The 21,946-nt window shown below is 39.0% G+C and overlaps 1 protein-coding gene across 1 annotated transcript in view; it reads right to left on the bottom strand.

Moving 5' to 3' along the window:
* LOC132545148 (structure-specific endonuclease subunit SLX4-like) overlaps positions 1 to 19,682 on the bottom strand; it is a 39,306-nt gene extending 19,624 nt beyond the window's left edge. The window contains exons 1-12 of the mRNA XM_060208824.1: positions 19,190 to 19,682; positions 18,237 to 18,376; positions 13,100 to 13,204; positions 10,699 to 10,826; positions 10,159 to 10,227; positions 9,502 to 9,666; positions 7,535 to 7,628; positions 7,024 to 7,104; positions 6,057 to 6,263; positions 3,449 to 3,604; positions 2,974 to 3,132; positions 1,923 to 2,056 (exon numbers count right to left, since the gene is read on the bottom strand). Coding sequence (XP_060064807.1) covers positions 1,923 to 2,056; positions 2,974 to 3,132; positions 3,449 to 3,604; positions 6,057 to 6,263; positions 7,024 to 7,104; positions 7,535 to 7,628; positions 9,502 to 9,666; positions 10,159 to 10,227; positions 10,699 to 10,826; positions 13,100 to 13,204; positions 18,237 to 18,376; positions 19,190 to 19,682 — 1,931 coding nt within the window. The remainder of the gene's footprint in view (positions 1 to 1,922; positions 2,057 to 2,973; positions 3,133 to 3,448; positions 3,605 to 6,056; positions 6,264 to 7,023; positions 7,105 to 7,534; positions 7,629 to 9,501; positions 9,667 to 10,158; positions 10,228 to 10,698; positions 10,827 to 13,099; positions 13,205 to 18,236; positions 18,377 to 19,189) is intronic.
* Between the last annotated feature and the right edge of the window lie 2,264 nt (positions 19,683 to 21,946).

Genomic DNA, 21,946 nt, shown 5'->3' with positions numbered 1-21,946 from the left:
GATTTGTTTATTTTTTTTGTTTGTTACAGGTGTTGCAAATGTTCATGAACTGGTCTTCATTGAATATACTCAATGATGGCACAAGATATTTTTATTAAGCACCTATTAGCAAATATCATTTGAAAAAGATCCCAAAGTATTATTAGACAGCAGTCAGTTACAGGTGGATAATGGACAATATGCTTGTGCTGTATTACTGTCGACATCCAAGATGGCTGCCTGTGGGCCACCTTGATTTCAAATCAGTCCAAAAAAGGTACAATGCACAACTAGGGACCAAGGGAAACCAATATCTATGAAATATCAGAAGGATCCATCCAGTACTTCCTCAGATATAGCAGTAACAAGATTTTACTCTCAAAATCCAAGATGGCTGACAGGCAGCCATCTTGATTTCGGATCAGTCCAAAAAGGTATAATGCACAACTTGGAACCAAAGGGGACCTGCATATGAAATTTGAGAAAGATCCATCCAGTACTTTCCAAGAATTAGCAGTAACAAACTTTTACATTCAAAATCCAAGATGGCCACCTGTCTGCCATCTTGAATTCGAATCAGTCCAAAAAAGGTACAATGCACAACTAGGGACCAAGGGGAAACTGCATATGAAATTTGAGAAAGATCCATCCAGTACTTTTCCAGAAATAGCGGTAACAAACTTTTACTTCCAAAATCCAAGATGGCCACCTGTCGGCCATCTTGAATGCGAATCAGTTCAAAAAAGGTACAATGCACAACTAGGGACCAAGGAGAACCTGCATATGAAATTTGAGAAAGATCCATCCAGTACTTTTCCAGAAATAGTAGTAACAAGAATTGTTTACGGACGGACGGATGCCTGGACCGATGGATGACGGACGGACAGACGACGGACCACGGATGCAGGGTGATTTGAATAACCCACCATCTATTAGATGGTGGGCTAAAAATACAATCAACAATCTGATTTATAACAACAGTGACCTTTGACCTTATAACTTGGGATATAAAAAGCAATACCCCCAGCAAGCACTTTTAGTAAGGAAGCATTGTATGAAGTATGAGTTTGATTGGCCAAAGCAACCTTGAGTTATTGTAGGGAAACTGATTTTTCTATTCAGAGTATCAGTGACCTTGATCTTTCACCTTTGAAGCTGAAAAGTAGTCCCATGCAAGAACTCTCAATAAGGAAGCACTATTTGAAGTTGGAGAATGATTAACCCAAGAACGCTCAACTTATTGCTGGGAAACAAAAGTGCTGACAGACAGACTTTCATTCAGGGCCCTAAATATACTACCAGGAAGAGCCTTGGACAGACAAACAGACCCTGCAAAGTATATGCTACTATACAAATGCCATTACTTCAAACCTATTGCTTGTCCACAAAGAAATTTTAAGATCTCATCTCACTTCACCCAAGAGATATAATAAATAATTGAACAAATCAGCAGCCTTTTATCCACTTATATTAAAGAACCAATATCAACAGCCTGGACCTTTTTGGTATTGAGAAGAAGTTGTTTGAAGATTTTAACACATTTGACCCCTGTGACCTTAAATTAGAGAAAAGGTCAATCACAAGAATACTATTAATAACCTTTCATCCCAGTATGCCACAGACCCAATTTCAGCACCCTGGGCCTTTTGGTTATTGAGAAGTTGTTTCAAGATATAAGAATATCTGATCCATTCAAGATGCGAAGAAGGTCAAGGTATTTCATATTAACAAATTTGGTAGCTCTTCTACCCATCATGCTACAGGCCCAATATCACCATCCTGCGCATTTTGGTAATTGAGAAGAAGTCATTTGACTCGAAAGTTTACGCACGGTAGACTACAGACAAAATATGATAGCTATAGAAATGATATCTGGTCTTTAATGAGCTCTTTGTAGGAGTTTTACTGCCATTATGTGTTGTTGCTTTATGATTACAACTTACCTTTTTGACAGAGAAAAGACTTGTTGAGTGTTACTGTGACACAGTGAGACAAGGCCAGCATACACAAACTGCAGTACCACTAACACCACCTCTGCAGACTCATCCACCAGTCTTATCTGGCACTCATTTTTCATCTGAAAATGAGTCTTTTACTGTTACTACCGAAACAAGTGACAGTATTCGGTTCAAATTTTATTTTTGTGTTTTTTTTCTTTTTTTTTTTTCTCACAATTATTCATTTTTTTAAAAATCAAGATATAAAAACAATAGGCCACATGGGCCTGAATCACAGTTTACAGACTTCTTTGATGGTTCTTTAAGTCTTAGATAGAAAATCATCTTCAAAAGCAATACGTTGATCCAGGACATCTTGGATATTAAAAAAAGAAATTTGAAATTCTTAAAAGTGAGTCAAGGTCATTCATTTGAACAAACTAGGTAGTCATTCATCCTAGTGTTTTATTTACCATTACCATGAGTATGGGCCTCTTTGTTATTGTCAAAAAGGTTGTTTAAAAACTTGTGGCCTTGAGAATGGGTCAAAGTAATTCTTGGAACAAACAGTGCAGCTCTACTCTTTAGACAAAATATCAGTGTCAAGGGCCCTGAGAACCATCTCAGTTAACAAACAAAGTAGTCACAAATGTTAATAATAAATTCCCATAACAGGAATTACAAATGTTTATGATAAATTACCACAACAGAACTTACAAACATTAATAATAAATTACCATAACAGAACTTACAAACATTAATAATAAATTACCATAACAGAACTTACAAACATTAATAATAAATTACCATAACAGAACTTACAAACATTAATAATAAATTACCATAACAATGGCAGGGACATAATTACCTTATATGAGTTATAAATGTATACAATACATTGAACTAACAGGAATTACAAGAGTTTAAAACATATTTTCTTCATGTAAACCACAACCACCAATCCAAAATGGCAAAAATATCAAAACTTTGTCATCATCCTTCCCTTAAAATCCAAGACAAAGCTGTGGAAATTGCAGTTTCAGAAGCTTGACCTCACCTGAAGAAGAGTAGGACATCTGCAGGATAAAATCACACTATGGGCACATATTTCCTCCTGGTTCATCACAATAATGGTAACATCACTTCCTGTTGGGTTATTCACCAAGCCTGACATAGTGGTCTGCAGACCTCTCGCTGCCTCACTTTGGGTAGTACTCTAGCGTTAAACATGTCAAAGCAATTTCTGTTTTATCATAAACATACCAGTAATTTTCTGTTCTTTTCCTAATGAACATCGACAAATACTGATTATCATCATATCATCCATGTAACTATAGTTTTCAGTACCTTTCCTGATAAACACAGACAATTACTATCTAACATCACATCATATCCATGTAACTAATTTTTCTGTACATTTCCCTATAAACACAGACAATGACTATCTAACATCACATCATATCCATGTAACTAATTTTTCTGTACATTTCCCTATAAACACTGACAACTTCATATGTAATGATAAAACTAACCTTAATCTCAATAGTTCTCTCTGGACAAAAGCCACTGCAGTGGACAGTAGTGTCTAACACTTCATCCCTCACTTCCCCACTGGCTGCCAGTTCAGCTAACACTACAGCTGTCTGAGTAGTTGCCATCAAGTCTTCCTTCTCAAAAGCACCATCATTCTGTCCAAACAATATCACAAAGATTATACAAAGGCAAAATCTGACATCTTCTTGAATCCTCTGTAAACCTCTGTCTGAGCGCATCATGGTCCATCTCTGGAAGATTCCCGATACATATATTTGTGTGGATCCTCATAAGATCTCTTTCTGAGATCGACATGTGGATTTTCAGAAGATAACTAGGTGAGACAAATCATGGTGGAATCTCAAGAGATCTCTAGATGAGACACTGTACAGGGCTAGCTCTGACTCTAAATTTTGATTAGCCAAAATCTGAATTTTCAGAAAACTGGTTACCTTTTCACAGGACACAATTGCTGGTTGATTTTTTAAACATTCTTTATGATCTCTGCTAAAAATTAGGATTTTTCATACTGATTTCTGGGTTTTTTTATTATGTGTATTTCCTCTTTAACATAAGCGGTCAGCAACTGCCTATGCTTTTTCATAAACCAAAGATCACCTTCATGCAAGAAATTGATGACAGCTATAATCAGTGTTTGTTTTTGAAGTGATGGTCCTAATAATAATCCAAGGATAATGATAATTAACTGTGAGTGAGTACAGTGATCACCTGAGGGTACAGACAGACAACCACCTAGGCACCGCCATCCACCTGTAGCCCTTCTTATGTGTGACATAAGCCTCATGCCTGAGGTTAAGGCGGATTGTGAGATCATTACACCCCTTTGCATACATAATAAAGTCAGTGCCAAGGTGTCTGGGTGGGTAGGTCTTGACATGCTCATGACTGGCGATTTTAGTCACTGGGACATTGAAATATCACTATATTTTGGCAATTTCATACTTTCTCCCAATGCAATTTTTAAACTAAAAGAGTTTTCAGCTTCGCAATTGGCGCTGATGGAAACTGACAGTGCAAGCCCTGGGCATATCATTGTAGATATCCAGAAGATCTCTATCCGAGACAATCATGAAGGAGCCTCAGTAGAACTCTATCTGAGACAACCATGAAGGAGCCTCAGTAGATCTCTATCTGAGACAACCATGAAGGAGCCTCAGTAGAACTCTGAGACAACCATGATGGATTCTCAGTATATCTCTGAGACAACCATGGTGGATCCTCAGTAGATCTCTGAGACAACCATGGTGGATCCTCAGAAGAACTCTATCTGAGACAACCATGGTGAATCCTCAGTAGAACTCTGAGACAACCATGATGGATCCTCAGTAGATCTCTGAGACAACCATGAAGGAGCCTCAGTAGAACTCTGAGACAACCATGATGGATCCTCAGTAGAACTCTGAGACAACCATGGTGGATCCTCAGTAGATCTCAGAGACAACCATGGTGGATCCTCAGTAGATCTCTGAGACAACCATGGTGGATCCTCAGTAGATCTCTGAGACAACCATGGTGGATCCTCAGTAGATCTCTGAGACAACCATGGTGGATCCTCAGTAGATCTCTGAGACAACCATGAAGGAGCCTCAGTAGATCTCTGAGACAACCATGGTGGATCCTCAGTAGATCTCTGAGACAACCATGAAGGATCCTCAGTAGAACTCTATCTGAGACAACCATGGTGGATCCTCAGTAGATCTCTGAGACAACCATGGTGGATCCTCAGGATACTCAGTATATCTCTTAGACAACCATGAAGGATCCTCAGTAGATCTCTGAGACAACCATGAAGGATCCTCAGTAGATCTCTGAGACAACCATGGTGGATCCTCAGTAGATCTCTGAGACAACCATGGTGGATCCTCAGTAGATCTCTGAGACAACCATGAAGGAGCCTCAGTAGAACTCTATCTGAGACAACCATGAAGGAGCCTCAGTAGATCTCTGAGACAACCATGGTGGATCCTCAGTAGAACTCTGAGACAACCATGGTGTCTCCTCAGTAGATCTCTGAGACAACCATGTAGGAGCCTCAGTAGATCTCTGAGACAACCATGGTGGATCCTCAGTAGAACTCTGAGACAACCATGGTGTCTCCTCAGTAGATCTCTGAGACAACCATGGTGGATCCTCAGTAGATCTCTGAGACAACCATGAAGGAGCCTCAGTAGAACTCTATCTGAGACAACCATGGTGAATCCTCAGTAGATCTCTGAGACAACCATGGTGGATCCTCAGTAGATCTCTGAGACAACCATGGTGGATCCTCAGTAGAACTCTATCTGAGACAACCATGAAGGATCCTCAGTAGATCTCTGAGACAACCATGAAGGATCCTCAGTAGATCTCTGAGACAACCATGAAGGAGCCTCAGTAGATCTCTGAGACAACCATGAAGGAGCCTCAGTAGATCTCTGAGACATCCATGAAGGAGCCTCAGTAGATCTCTGAGACAACCATGAAGGATCCTCAGTAGATCTCTGAGACAACCATGGTGGATCCTCAGTAGATCTCTGAGACAACCATGAAGGAGCCTCAAGAGATCCCTTGTAAATCTCTATCTGGCCCCATGCTAACCATACACACCATTTCCTTATTATGAACCAGCTTATCTTGGTTGCTTGGCAACTCTGATTTCCTCCGTCCTGGAATTTCAGACATATTCCTGATCTTTGTTCCCACAACTGCTTTAGACATTTTTATAGGAGGCATCAGGCTAGGTACATAGAAATCATCTACTCTCTTTGAATTTCTGTTTCCAAGACATGAGCAATTCCAAAGATATGGGGTAACCTGAAACAAGTCAACAAAGATCTATAAAGACTGGTCCATAGGCGAGGGGTATCCTGAAACAAGTCACCTCATATGTATACAGACTGGTCTCCCGAAACAAGTCAACACAGATATATAAAGACTAGCTTGTAGTGTTCAGAGTGACAACTCACCTGTAGTGTTCAGTGTGACAACTCACCTGTAGTGTTCAGTGTGACAACTCACCTGTAGTGTTCAGTGTGACAACTCTTCTGTAGTGTTCAGCGTGACAACTCACCTGTAGTGTTCAGTGTGACAACTCATATATGATGTTCAACACACTTGTAATGATCAGAGTGACCATTCACTGGTAGTGTCCAAAGGGACAACTCACCTGTAGTGTTCAGTGTAACAACTCACCTGTAGTGTTCAGTGTGACAACTCACCTGTAGTGTTCAGTGTGACAACTCACCTGTAGTGTTCAGTGTGACAACTCACCTGTAGTGTTCAGTGTGACAACTCACCTGTAGTGTTCAGTGTGACAACTCACCTGTAGTGTTCAGTGTGACAACTCGCATGTAGTGTTCAGTGTGACAACTCACATGTAGTGTTCAGTGTGACAACTCACCTGTAGTGTTCAGTGTGACAACTCACCTGTAGTGTTCAGTGTAACAACTCACTTGTAGTGTTCAGCATGACAACTCACCTGTAGTGTTCAGTGTGACAACTCATATATGATGTTCAACATACTTGTAATGATCAGAGTGACCATTCACTGGTAGTGTACAAAGGGACAACTCACCTGTAAGTTTTGTAGTTCACTGTCAATCATGGATGGCATATATTTGAGATCATCTTCTTCCTCCTCATTAGTACAGTTTGTCTGATTGAAGAAAAATTTGAGATATAGTCATCAGCTACATTCAAAAAGCAAGATTTGCTTTTTTGTTGCCATGATTAACATAATCAAAACAACTAAGGTCATATGATGACAGTGTCTACTGATGGTGGGGTCAAACAACAGCTAAGGTCATATGAGACAGTGTCTACTAATGGTGGGGTCAAACAACAGCTAAGGTCATATGAGACAGTGACTACTTAATGATGGGGCCAAACAACAGCTAAGGTCATATAAGACAGTGACTACTTAATGATGGGGTCAAACAACAGCTAAGGTCGTATGATGACAGTATCTACTAATGATGGGGTCAAACAACAGCTAAGGTCGTATGATGAAAGTATCTACTAATGATGGGGTAAAACAACAGCAAAGGTCATATAAGATCATGAAAACCTTTTTTAATATCATTTACCTCAGAAACCAACAAACTGCTGACTTTTAGTTCACATCGTCTCTGTTTCTCATCTGCTGACAAAGCCAGGACCAATGGTAATCCTTCTGACTCCCTACAATAACAACATACATGGTTTGGTTTATTGTTATTTTACATCCTATTAACAGCCAGGGCAATTTAAGGATGTACCAGGTTTGGTTAGTGGCTGAAAGATAGAGTTCTAAGCAAAAAACCACAGACCTGCTGCTAGTACTTGGCAACTGCCCCACATAGGTCTCAAACTCATGACCTAGAGGTGGAGGGCTTGTGGTAACAATTTTCAGGGACATCAACCACTCGGCTATCACCACCCTGGCAACATACAGATTAAAGCTGAAGTAGAACGTGTGAGTGTAGGGGAAGTCATTGTTGTAATTAGTTGGATATGTTTTTTTTTGTTTTTCACAGAATCTGTGATAAGAAACCACCTGTCATATGTGACCTTATTTATTGCATCCCTACAAAGGTTACATATGACAACTTAGACTATTATTGGTAGATTTACATGTTTTCTGTGTGTGACTGTAGTGTTGTCAGATGTGACAGATAATAGGTAGATATACATGTTTTCTGTGTGTGACTGTAGTGTTGTCAGATGTGACAGATAATAGGTAGATATACATGTTTTCTGTGTGTGACTGAAGTGTAGTCAGATGTGACAGATAATAGGTAGATATACATGTTTTCTGTGTGTGACTGTAGTGTTGTCAGATGTGACAGATAACTGGTAGATATACATGTTTTCTGTGTGTGACTGTAGTGTTGTCAGATGTGACAGATAACTGGTAGATATACATGTTTTCTGTGTGTGACTGTAGTGTAGTCAGATGTGACAGATAACTGGTAGATATACATGTTTTCTGTGTGTGACTGTAGTGTTGTCAGATGTGACAGATAACTGGTAGAGATAGATGTTTTCTGTGTGTGACTGTAGTGTTGTCAGATGTGACAGATAATTGGTAGAGATAGATGTTTTCTGTGTGTGACTGTAGTGTATTCAGATGTGACAGATACTTGGTAGATATACATGTTTTCTGTGTGTGACTGTAGTGTATTCAGATGTGACAGATACTTGGTAGATATACATGTTTTCTGTGTGACTGTAGTGTTGTCAGATGTGACAGATAACTGGTAGAGATAGATGTTTTCTGTGTGTGACTGTAGTGTATTCAGATGTGACAGATACTTGGTAGATATACATGTTTTCTGTGTGTGACTGTAGTGTAGTCAGATGTGACAGATAATTGGTAGATATACATGTTTTCTGTGTGTGACTGTAGTGTATTCAGATGTGACAGATAATAGGTAGATATACGTGTTTTCTGTGTGTGACTGTAGTGTTGTCAGATGTGACAGATAATTGGTAGATATACGTGTTTTCTGTGTGTGACTGTAGTGTTGTCAGATGTGACAGATAATTGGTAGATATACATGTTTTCTGTGTGTGACTGTAGTGTAGTCAGATGTGACAGATAATAGGTAGATATACGTGTTTTCTGTGTGTAACTGTAGTGTAGTCAGATATAACTGATAATTGGTAGATATACACGTTTTCTGTGTGTGACTGTAGTGTAGTCACATGTGACAGATAATTGGTAGATATACATATTTTCTGTATGTGACTGTAGTGTAGTCACATGTGACAGATAATTGGTAGATATACATGTTTTCTGTATGTGACTGTAGTGTAGTCACATGTGACAGATAATTGGTAGAGATAGATGTTTTCTGTGTGTGACTGTAGTGTAGTCAGATGTGACAGATAATTGGTAGATATACATGTTTTCTGTGTGTGACTGTAGTGTAGTCAGATGTGACAGATAACTGGTAGATATACATGTTTTCTGTGTGTAAGTGTGGTGTTGGTTATCATAATGTTAACTATAAGATAAATAAACCACACAGACATGATGCCCTTGTGATATTTAAGCCATGAGAAATCCTACCTCTTTCTGCACTTTTTTCTTTTCATTCCACTAACACTAGTCTGCATGTTCCAGGCTACTGCACTCTCAGCACTAAGTGTCTGAGCAATCAAATCAGTTTCATTCTCACTGACATCAAGAGAGGATGAAATTGCCAAGGCCAGCTGTGTGTCTTCATCAAACTGACTGAAATAAGTAATTTTATGTCAGGCTAAGATGCTTTATATTCTTCTGCTAAGAGTGGTCTGAAATATTTCAGGCATCACAGTCAACTGTGGCTACCTAACACTAGACATCATAGTCAACTGTGGCTACCTAACACTAGACATCACAGCAAACTATGTCTACCTTAAACTTCCTTCCAAGATAATAAACCTTTGGAGTGTTTAATCTTTCAAATGATACACAATCCAGAAGAAAAGCTATTCTCATGATAATAACCTCTCTCCAGCATGATAAACTTTAAAAAATTTAAAGCTTTTAAATAATACAATAAACCTTTAAAATGTTTCTTCCCTAAAACAAGTCTTCAAAAAGTTTTTAGTCCCATATGTATAAACCCTTATAAAGTTAACATCCAAGGGTGATAAAACTACCAAAAGTTGAAGCCCTTAGCATTGCTCCTTTCAATTGTTTTTTTGGAACCCTAACAAACCACACCCCTTTTTTATAACTTACTTTTTTGGTTCCTTGACTTTTTTACTCTTTGTGTTGGCTGTGCTCATTCTACTTAAATTCTTGACCTCTCTGAAGTACAAACAAAAAGAAATATATTGGAAACATACTTATAACAGGTCACAATACAGAGTCCCCTTGATCCATATACAAAATTGAATCTCCTTTCACCCAAGCATACATTATACATGTTTTAAGGGAAAATCGGGTTAGGATTCCTTCATCCAAACAAGATTAAGGAATTTTCTGAATATGGCCCCACAAACCTGAGGGTAGACATGAGTCTTGTCCTTCCATTCTCTTTTCCAAGAATGCTACTGATGAAATTTGGTTGTAATCTTTTTAGGCATGCTTTAATTGTTTCTTCTTATATGTAACTCTGACATTTGGAACATAATGAATGCAGTGGTGCAAGTGTTTGAAAGTCTTTGAAATTGAGTAATAACAATTAATATTAATTAACAAGAGGTCCAAGGGGCCTGCACCATTCTCACTAGAATCTGTCTGGCCAGGTGAGCTAAAAATAATATTCATTTTGTCTACCCTTTAGGAATAATTCCTGCTGCCAGCTTCAATTTGTGTTCCTGCTCCTGGTCCTTCACAAGCTTGAGAATTTGGTTAGTTGCAATTCCATTAGCAGATGCACACTTTTTGAGGTGAACCTTTCTTGCCTGAAATTAAAAACAGGACACATGTATGTGACTGTGGGTGTAAATGGTAGAGACAACATTTGATTGTGAATGTAAATGAGCCAGAAAGCATATGAGAATGAGTGTAAATAGGAAAGCATGTGACAGCAAGTATAACTGGGACAGAAAGCATGAGAGTATGTGTAAATGGAAAAGAAAGAATGTGGGGTGAGAGTAAATGGGACAGAAAGCATGTGATTTTGATCGTAACTGGGGGTGGAAGTATGTGATTTTGAGTGTAAAAAGGGGTGGAAGTATGTGATTTTGAGTGTAAATGGGAGTGGAAGTATGTGATTTTGAGCGTAACTGGGGGTGAAGTATGTGATTTTGAGTGTAAATGGGGGTGGAAGTATGTGATTTTGAGTGTAAATGGGGGTGGAAGTATGTGATTTTGAGTGTAAATGGGGGTGGAAGTATGTGATTTTGAGTGTAAATGGGGGTGGAAGTATGTGATTTTGAGTGTAAATGGGGGTGGAATTATGTGATTTTGAGTGTAAATGGGGGTGGAAGTATGTGATGTTGAGTGTAAATGGGGATGAAGTGTGTAATTTTGAGTCTAAATGGGGGTTGAAGAATGTGTTTTTGAGTGTAAATGGGGGTGGAAGTATGTGATTTTGAGTGTAAATGGGGGTGGAAGTATGTGATTTTGAGTGTAAATGGGGGTGGAAGTATGTGATTTTGAGTGTAAATGGGGGTGGAAGTATGTGATTTTGAGTGTAAATGGGGTGGAAGTATGTGACTTTTAGCGTAAAGGGGGGTGGAAGTATGTGATTTTGAGAGTAAATTGGGGTGGAAGTATGTGTTTTTTAGTGTAAATGGGGGTGGAAGTATGTGATTTTGAGTGTAAATGGGGGTGGAAGTATGTGATTTTGAGTGTAAATGGGGGTGAGGTATGTGATTTTTAGTGTAAATGGGGGTGGAAGTATGTGTTTTTGAGTGTAAATGGGGGTGGAAGTATGTGATTTTGAGTGTAAATGGGGGTGGGTATGTGATTTTTAGTATGTGATTTTGAGCGTAATTGAGGGGGGTGGAAGTATGTGATTTTGAGTGTAAATGGGGGTGGAAGAATGTGATTTTGAGTGTAAAGAGGGGTGAAGAATGTGATTTTGAGTGTAAATGAGAGTGGAAGTATGTGATTTAGAGCGTAAATGGGGGTGGAAATATGTGATTTTGAGTGTAAATGGGGGTGGAAGTATGTGACTTTTAGCGTAAAGCGGGGTGGAAGTATGTGATTTTGTGTGTAAATGGGGGTTGAAGAATGTGTTTTTGAGTGTAAATGGGTGGAAGTATGTGATTTTGAGTGTAAATGGGGATGGAAGTATGTGATTGAGAGAAATGGGGGTGGAATTGAGGGTGAAAGTATGTGATTTTGAGTGTAAATGGGGGTGGAAGTATGTGTTTTTGAGTGTAAATGGGGGTGGAAGTATGTGATTTTGAGCGTAAATGGGGGTGGAATTATGTGATTTTGAGTGTAAATGGGGGTGAAGTATGTGACTTTTAGCGTAAAGCGGGGTGGAAGTATGTGATTTTGTGTGTAAATGGGGGTTGAAGAATGTGTTTTTGAGTGTAAATAGGGGTGGAAGTATGTGATTTTGATTGTAAAGGGGGGTGGAAGTATGTGATTGAGAGCGTAATTGAGGGTGAAAGTATGTGATTTTGAGTGTAAATTGGGGTGGAATTATGTGATTTTGAGTGTAAATGGGGGTGGAAGAATGTGTTTTTGAGTGTAAATGGGGGTGGAAGTATGTGATTTTGAGTGTAAATGGGGGTGGAATTATGTGATTTTGAGTGTAAATGGGGGTGAAGTATGTGATTTTTAGTGTAAATGGAAGTATGTGATTTTGTGTGTAAATGGGGGTTGAAGAATGTGTTTTTGAGTGTAAATAGGGGTGGAAGTATGTGATTTTGATTGTAAAGGGGGGTGGAAGTATGTGATTGAGAGCGTAATTGAGGGTGAAAGTATGTGATTTTGAGTGTAAATGGGGGTGGAAGAATGTGTTTTTGAGTGTAAATAGTGGTGGAAGTATGTGATTTTGAGCATAAATGTGGGTTGATGCATGTGACTGTGAGTTTAAATAGGAGAGAGAAAACATGAGTGTAACTGGGAGACAACACATGTGAGAATGAGTATAAGCAGAAAAGAAAGCTTGCAAGTTAAAATAAATCTTTTAGTTAAAATTTCTGTTTTATTCCAGTGACTCTCTATTTATAGGGAACTAATATCAAGTGAAAAATAAAGATATTGTTGATATAACCTTTTCTGTTTTGGAAGGTTTCCCACACAATGGACAAGAAAGAACAGATTTCATTTCTCTCTCCAAGCTTAATTCTTTCTCCTCTTCTTTTTTCTTTTTCTCCTCCTGTGAAAATGACAAATAACATTGACAGAGTCTTGTAACATTAGGAATGGAATCCCTATACAGTCTGTATATTATACATACAATTCTCAGATCAAGATACAAACAAAACTATGGAAAGTAGGTCATTTTGTATGAGTGCTGTATGAGCTGTAGCAAAAACAAAGGTGAAGCCCAGTGTTAACTTAGGACAGAAGGATAGACAAGTAATGTTGACAACTAACAGAATGATGGACACCTAATGTTAACATTGGAAAGAAGGATGGACACCTAATTTTGACATCTGACAGAAGAGTGGACACCTACTGTTGATGTCAGAGGAATGGACACTAATGTTAACATTAATGTGAAAGAAGGAATGGACACATAATGTTGACATCGGACAGAAGGATGGACACCTAATGTTGACATCATTGGACACCTAATGTTGACAAGAAGGAATGGACACCTAATGTTGACATCAGACTGAGGAATGGACACCTAATGTTGACATCAGACTGAGGAATGGACACATAATGTGGACATCAGACTGAGCAATGGAACCTAATGTTGACATCAGACTTAGGAATGGACACTAATGTTGACATCAGACTGAGGAATGGACACCTATGTTGACATCAGACTAAGGAATGGACACCTTAATGTTGACATCAGACTGAGGAATGACACATAATGTTGACATCAGACACACATAATGTTGACATCAGACTGAGGAATGGACACATAATGTTGACATCGGACAGAAGGATGGACACCTAATGTTGACATCAGACTGAGGAATGGACACCTAATGTTGACATCAGACTGAGGAATGGACACCTAATGTTGACATCAGACTGAGGAATGGACAATGGACACCTAGGAATGGACACCTAATGTTGACATCAGACTGAGTAATGGACACATAATGTTGACATCAGACTGAGTAATGGACACCTAATGTTGACATCAGACTGAGGAATGGACACCTAATGTTGACATCAGACTGAGGAATGGACACCTAATGTTGACATCAGACTGAGGAATGGACACCTAATGTTGACATCAGACTGAGGAATGGACACCTAATGTTGACATCAGACTGAGGAATGGACACATAATGTTGACATCAGACTGAGGAATGGACACATAATGTTGACATCGGACAGAAGGATGGACACCTAATGTTGACATCAGACTGAGGAATGGACACCTAATGTTGACATCAGACTGAGGAATGGACACATAATGTTGACATCGGACAGAAGGATGGACACCTAATGTTGACATCGGACTGAGGAATGGACACCTAATGTTGACATCAGACTGAGGAATGGACACCTAATGTTGACATCAGACTGAGGAATGGACACCTAATGTTGACATCAGACTGAGGAATGGACACCTAATGTTGACATCAGACTGAGGAATGGACACCTAATGTGGACATCAGACTGAGGAATGGACACATAATGTTGACATCGGACTGAGAAGAATGGACACCTAATGTTGACATCAGACTGAGGAATGGACACCTAATGTTGACATCAGACTGAGGAATGGACACCTAATGTGGACATCAGACTGAGGAATGGACACATAATGTTGACATCGGACAGAAGGATGGACACCTAATGTTGACATCAGACTGAGGAATGGACACCTAATGTTGACATCAGACTGAGGAATGGACACCTAATGTGGACATCAGACTGAGGAATGGACACATAATGTGGACATCAGACTGAGGAATGGACACCTAATGTTGACATCAGACTGAGGAATGGACACCTAATGTTGACATCAGACTGAGGAATGGACACATAATGTTGACATCGGACTGAGGAATGGACACCTAATGTTGACATCGGACTGAGGAATGGACACATAATGTTGACATCGGACAGAAGGATGGACACCTAATGTTGACATCAGACTGAGGAATGGACACATAATGTTGACATCAGACTGAGGAATGGACACCTAATGTTGACATCAGACTGAGGAATGGACACTTAATGTTGACATCAGACTGAGGAATGGACATCTAATGTTGACATCAGACTGAGCAATGGACACCTAATGTTGACATTGGACAGAAGGATGGACAGCTAATGTTGACATCAGACGGAGCAATGGACACCTAATGTTGACATCAGACTGAGGAATGGACACCTAATGTTGACATCGGACAGAAGAATTGACACCTAATGTTGACATCGGACAGAAGGATGGAGACCTAATTTTGAAATCGGACAGAAGGATGGACACCTAAAGACTGAATGAGTGAGACTCAAGGAGATAGCACTACAAAACAAACTGAATCTCAAGAGTACGACTTGAGGAAATGGTGTGAACTGTAGCACTACTAAACAGTCTGAATCTCCAGAGTGAGACCCATGGAGATGGTGTGAAGTGTAGCACTACTAAACAGTCTGAATCTCCAGAGTGAGACCCATGGAGATGGTATGAACTGTAGTACTAACAAACAGTCTGAATCTCCAGAGTGAGACCCATGGAGACGGTGTAAACTGTAGCACTACTAAACAGTATGAATCTCCAGAGTGAGACCCATGGAGATAGTGTATATTGCAGCACTACTAAACAGTCTGAATCTCCAGAGTGAGACCCATGGAGATGGTGTGAACTGTAGCACTATTAAACAGTCTGAATCTCCAGAGTGAGACCAATGGAGATGGTGTGAACTGTAGCACTACTAAACAGTCTGAATCTCCAGAGTGAGACCCATGGAGATGGTATGAACTGTAGCACTAACAAACAGCCTGAATCTTCAGAGTGAGACCCATGGAGATGGTGTGAAGTGTAGTACTAACAAACATTCTGAATCTCCAGAGTGAGACCCATGGAGATAGTGTATATTGCAGCACTATTAAACAGTCTGATCTCCAGAGTGAGACCCATGGAGATGGTGTAATAAGGTACTACTTACAGGTCTGATCTCCAGAGTGAGACTCAAGGAGATAGTGTATATTGCAGCACTATTAAACAGTCTGATTTCCAGAGTGAGACCCAAGGAGATAGTGTATATTGCAGCACTATTAAAATTCTGAATCTCCAGAGTGGGACTCAAGGAGGTGGTGTATATTGTAGCACTGTTTAACAGTCTGATGGTCTGTATTGTAGCATTACATGAATCCTGACCGAAGGAGACTTGATCTGTCCTGTTCTGAAGCACCACTAACAGTGATTTTTTTATTTAGACTTGAGGAAATAAACTGTACTGAAATACTTCTCAAATGGTTAGACTGTGCTATATGGTCCAACTTTTCCAATCTGAGAATGCTAATTAAAGATAGGACTGTGCTATATGGTCCAACTTTTCCACTCCTGAGAATGCATTCTCTCTTCCAATAATTAGTGCTAGCCTCGAGCAGTAACCATTTGTTGAGTCACACCACAGAAATACTCTGATTCTGTATTTTGTTGGTTTATCTGGACTGTATACCATGGTATCATGCCCTCATCGACTACCAACTACTGGTGTGGTATATAAACTCTCTCTAAGTTGTTTATGATGTCACGATAGGGACGTTCAAGTTCCTGGTGAGATGAATAGTTATCCTGTCTCTACTGTTGTTGTCAGAGAGATTCATAAAGCTCATTATATTCAAAGTTTAATCCCTGGACATCACTTGCGTAAAAAGGAGTACTTACTACAGGACCTGTTGACTAGCAATCTTAGATGTTGGCCTGTGTCACTAACCCAATGGCAAGAGCCACTGCATGAAATGCTTTCATGTTGTTCATGACTGGACACCATTTTTTCAAAAATGAATGAGCAGGGTGATTTCTGTGATTGTCCAAAAAGTCTTCTACATAGCAGTTTGTTTCTTCAAAAATTGTTGAAGTTATGGCTTCTGAGAAAAACTCTTTGAAATAATCCAGGTTAGTCATAGGGTTATTTATATCTTTTAAATTGACTTCTGCTCGAGACATGAAAGTGAAAGTAGACAGTGTCTTTATACCCTGCCTCCAATATTCTTCAGCGAAAGCATTGTACAGCTAGTCATTCTCGTCAATTTCATTAAGATCATATCCCTCAAACTTACCACTGTCATTGTCCTTAAAAATTTCTTCAAATACATCCTGAAATTCCGGTAAAACATTGAAAAAGTCGTCTGACAAATTCTGACTATCTGCCATGTTGTTTATATTTGATATGACAAACGAATTCTGACACTGAACCGATATAATTGCAGCATACCCATGATATATGCAATGTCACAATAATATTTCATGAGAAAATATGACAAAAGTCTTAAATCTCAGAGTTTCATACATTTCATAATATTAAAATGTGATAAATTTTATTCAACAACACAAAATTCCAGTCAGACAGTACAGAACTTGATCAGCTGACAACGCCGTTTCGCTGACGTCACACCTCTCCTACAGTTAATTTTCCAATGCGTTATCAAATTTGTTATTATATGTGATTCAGAAGCTATCTTACGCTGGTCAATAAATCTTTAACCAATAGACTTTTATGATTCCTAACTATGATCGCAAATCGCATCAAGAAGATCAACATACCGTATTAACATGTGTAAATTTGCGTCAACAAATTGATGTACATGCCTGCCATTTACTGCATGGAAATCTCGGATATGTGACGTAATACACTCCGCTTTTGAAAACATTTTTTTTATCTAAAAATACCACCCTTTCGGGGAAAACAATGCATTCTCACAACATCAACCAAATCTTGTATGAACGACTTTGAGTGAATTTTCATTTACTATGTGTTCCAAGATCAGATTATGAACTTGTTAATAATGCAATGGTTTTGTTGCCAGCTGTGTCCATTTTTACATAATAACTTGCGCCAGACAGGAGTTCCAGCATGGAGGGAATAGCAGTTCACCTGCAAAACTTAATTTTACATGGATAGCAACTCAAGAGTTAAATGACAGCACTATGCACTTAACCTAACTTTTCCTCCCTGAGAATTTGAAATGGTAGGACAATACTGTACATTCTGAGATAGTTAAACGGTATGAACATTAAATGGTTGAACAGTGATGATTCTGTATACCTGATCCATACACCTGTTAAGGTGCTGCGTTTTGAGTTTCGAGTTGAGACGAGTTAAATCCCTCCTACAGAACTGACATAAGTAGCTCTCTTCAGTATTTCCTTCCTGTAATAGTTCATCATTTCTTTCCTTCTGTATTTCTGAAATATTGAAGGGATCAATTCACTCAATAAGACAAAATTCTATCCAAACTTCATAAAATTCCCTCAAAAGACATGTTGTATACTACAACTATATGAGTATAAGGTCATACATATTGTAAGCTATTTGGCTCATAAAAGAGCTAAATAGACACAGGCACATATACTGTCCCAACAGACTTCATATCTAGTAATCAACTGGTACAATATCAATTATATGTTTACAATGTCTGCCAAGATGAGTATACTTATATATCTAGTAATCACCTAGTTAGTCACTTGTAGCTGACCAGGTCACTAACCTAACACTAACCTGACACTAACTGGATGACTTACCTATCACTGATTGGGCATCTCACCTGTAACTGACAGAGTAATTTACCTGTCACTGACTGGATGACTAGCCTGTCACCAACTAGGTGACTTACCTGTAACTGACTGAGTGATTGACCTGTCACTGATAAATGACTGACCTGTCACTGATTGGGTCACTGACCTGTCACTGACTGGATGACTAACCTGTCACCAACTAGGTAACTTACCCATCACTGACTGAATGATTGACCTGTCACTGATTGGGTGACTAACCTGTCAATTACTGAGTGACTGACTTATCAATGAATGGGTAATTGACATGTCACTGTCTGAGCAACTAACCTGTCACAGACTGAGTGATTGACCTGTCTTGATTTGGAGATTGACATGTTACTGTCTGGGCAACTAACTTGTCAGTGACTGAGTGATTGACTTGTCACTGAGTAATTGATCTGTCAGTGAATGGGTAACTGACCTGTCACTGACTGGGTGACTAACCTGTCTTGGAGGATCTCTTAAACTTGGACTGAAGGCATTTCTGTATGTGAGTCTTCAAATCTGTTTGTGGAAAGAACAAGCCACAGGCAAGACATCTACCTCTGTCAGCTTTACTTAGTTCTTCTCCGGTGTCCTCAAGTTTGTTACCTTCACTCTTATCAAGATCATCTACATCCACCTTTTCTTCTTCTTCATCATCAATCTTTTCTTTTGAAAGGACATTGCTTGCAGAATTGAGCAGATCATTTACTTTTCTATGTCTTTTCCGTCCTTGGCATTCCTCAGTGTCCTGCTGATGTGTCATCTTTTCAATACTAGAACTTGGAAGAGGAAATACAGCAGTGGCATTTCTAGGCCTCAGTTGCTGAAACTCACATGTTTCATTCAGATCTACATTTTGTATTAACACTGTCTTGGCATCTTCACAATTTCCCCTTCCCTTCTTTTTAAGAGCAAGCTTTGAGTTAGATTTCTTTCTCACCTCTTTGGACATAATGTTGAATTATTGTTATGAAGTAAAATTGTTGATCAACTTTTCATGAAATGCACACCCCTACATAACTGCGCAGGCCTTTGGCTATTATTATAAATGATAGATAGCTTTTAAAAAGTCAACAAACAGTTTACTTCCAAACAAAAAATATCTTTACAAAACAAGCATGCAATTTTTCCATTACATTATCACTAAGGTATTTTTGTTTCACAGCCACGTCAATAAAGTTAGCACAGAAATAAATACCAGTTCACAGTACCTACAGTACTTGTTATATTGTCACACTTCTGAGGTTGTTCATTATCTCTCACATAATTTGCTATATTGTCATACTTCTGAATTGCTAATTAGTCCTCACATGTTTATAACTGATAGCATTATCTGTACAACATCAGTCCAAGAAAGTTCTCACAGCTCATCAGTCACACAGAATAATCCTTATTGTTCTTCCTCCTTGTATTTTTTAACTCCATACTTTAAATGTTCCCATCTGCCAGCAGCCTGACTGGAAGCAAACTTTTCCGCAAGAGTTTCTTCTTCTCTTCTTACTTTACGACTCTCAAAGTAAGTACCAAAGGAGCTGTAAAAAATCAAGGCATATTATTAATTAATATGGAAACCTGTGAAGTAGTTCTCAATGTTATTTACTTTTGCCACTTTTGACCACAGAAAATAAAAATTGTCTTTATCTGTTCTAAAACACCCTGTACAAAATACGACTGCAATATTTGAGCTCTTTTATGCAATGCAAGGTTTGGAGGATGCAATATCTCCATTATAGGACTAGTTCAGCTGACTGAGCCTACAAGGCACTGAATCCAGCAAGAAAATCATTTATATCTGAATGATTAATTAGTGCTACCCTGTACAGAGACCTAGACAGAGACAAGAAATTCCTTCTTGGACTTGCCTCATTAAAGGAATTCTTAATATCTAATCACACAACATATCTATTTTCCTATGAGACCCCAACCTTCTGTCCCCAGGTAAGCAAAACCATTCATATTTCAGACCAAATCATTCCAACTGGAGAAGTAAGAATTTTTAGAATTTCCTCTATTTCCCCTCCTTGGCCCTGCCATCCTTGCCCTTGGGGGCAGAGACCCATTTTTTATACATAATTCATTTCTCTTCATCCGAGTGCTCCGACCAATTTGGGGCAAAAATCCAATCATTCTGACAACACATGATTTTAAAGAATTTTCTCTATTCCCCTTTCTTGGCCCTACCACTCTTGCCCAAGGGGGCAGAGACCCACCGTTTATCAAAAATTAATACCCCTTCACACAAACAAGAGGCCCATGGGCCTTAACGGTCATCTGACAAAAAGCAAGCCAAACCTAGAAAGTGGGTTGAGGTCATTCATTTGAACAAACTTGGTAGCCTCTCCTCCAAGCATCTTACAGGCCCAATATCAGCACTCATGGACTTTTGCTTGTTGAGAAGAAGTCGTTTGTATATTTTAACATATTTGACCCCTGTGACCTTGAAAGTGGGTTGAGGTCATTCATTTGAATAAACTTGGTAGCCTTTCCTCCCAGCATGCTACAGACCCAATATCGGCACTCATAGACTTTTGCTTATTGAGATGAAGTCCTTTGTATATTTTAACATATTTGACCCCTGTGACCTTGAAAGTGGGCCAAGGTCATTCATTTGAACAAACTTTGTAGGGCTCCATGCCAGCATGCTATGGGCCAAGTATTAGCCCCCTAGGCCTTCTAGTATTTGAGAAGAAGTTATTTAAAGATTTTGACATATTTGACCCCTGCGACCTTGAAAGTTGTTCAAGGTCATTCATTTAAATAAACTTGGTAGCCTTTCCTCCCAGCATGCTACAGACCCAATATCGGCACTCATAGACTTTTGCTTATTGAGATGATGTCCTTTGTATATTTTAACATATTTGACCCCTGTGACCTTGAAAGTGGGCCAAGGTCATTCATTTGAACAAACTTTGTAGGGCTCCATGCCAGCATGCTATGGGCCAAGTATTAGCCCCCTAGGCCTTCTAGTATTTGAGAAGAAGTTATTTAAAGATTTTGACATATTTGACCCCTGTGACCTTGAAAGTTGTTCAAGGTCATTCATTTAAACAAACTTGATAGCCCTTCATCCCAGCATGCCACAGGCACAATATCAGCAATCTGAGCCTTTTGGTTATTGAGAAGAAGTTGTTTGAAGATTTTAACATATTTGACCCCTGTGACCTTTAAAGTGGGTCAAGGTCATTCATTTGAACAAACTTGGTAGTCCTTCATCCC

This window comes from Ylistrum balloti, unplaced genomic scaffold (assembly GCF_031769215.1).
Source record: "Ylistrum balloti isolate Yb309-2 unplaced genomic scaffold, AGI_CSIRO_Ybal_v1 Utg369830, whole genome shotgun sequence".
NCBI classification, from domain to species: Eukaryota; Metazoa; Mollusca; class Bivalvia; order Pectinida; family Pectinidae; genus Ylistrum; species Ylistrum balloti.
The sequence above is the reverse complement of the archived record's forward strand: the minus strand, read 5'-3'. Positions and strand labels throughout refer to the sequence as shown.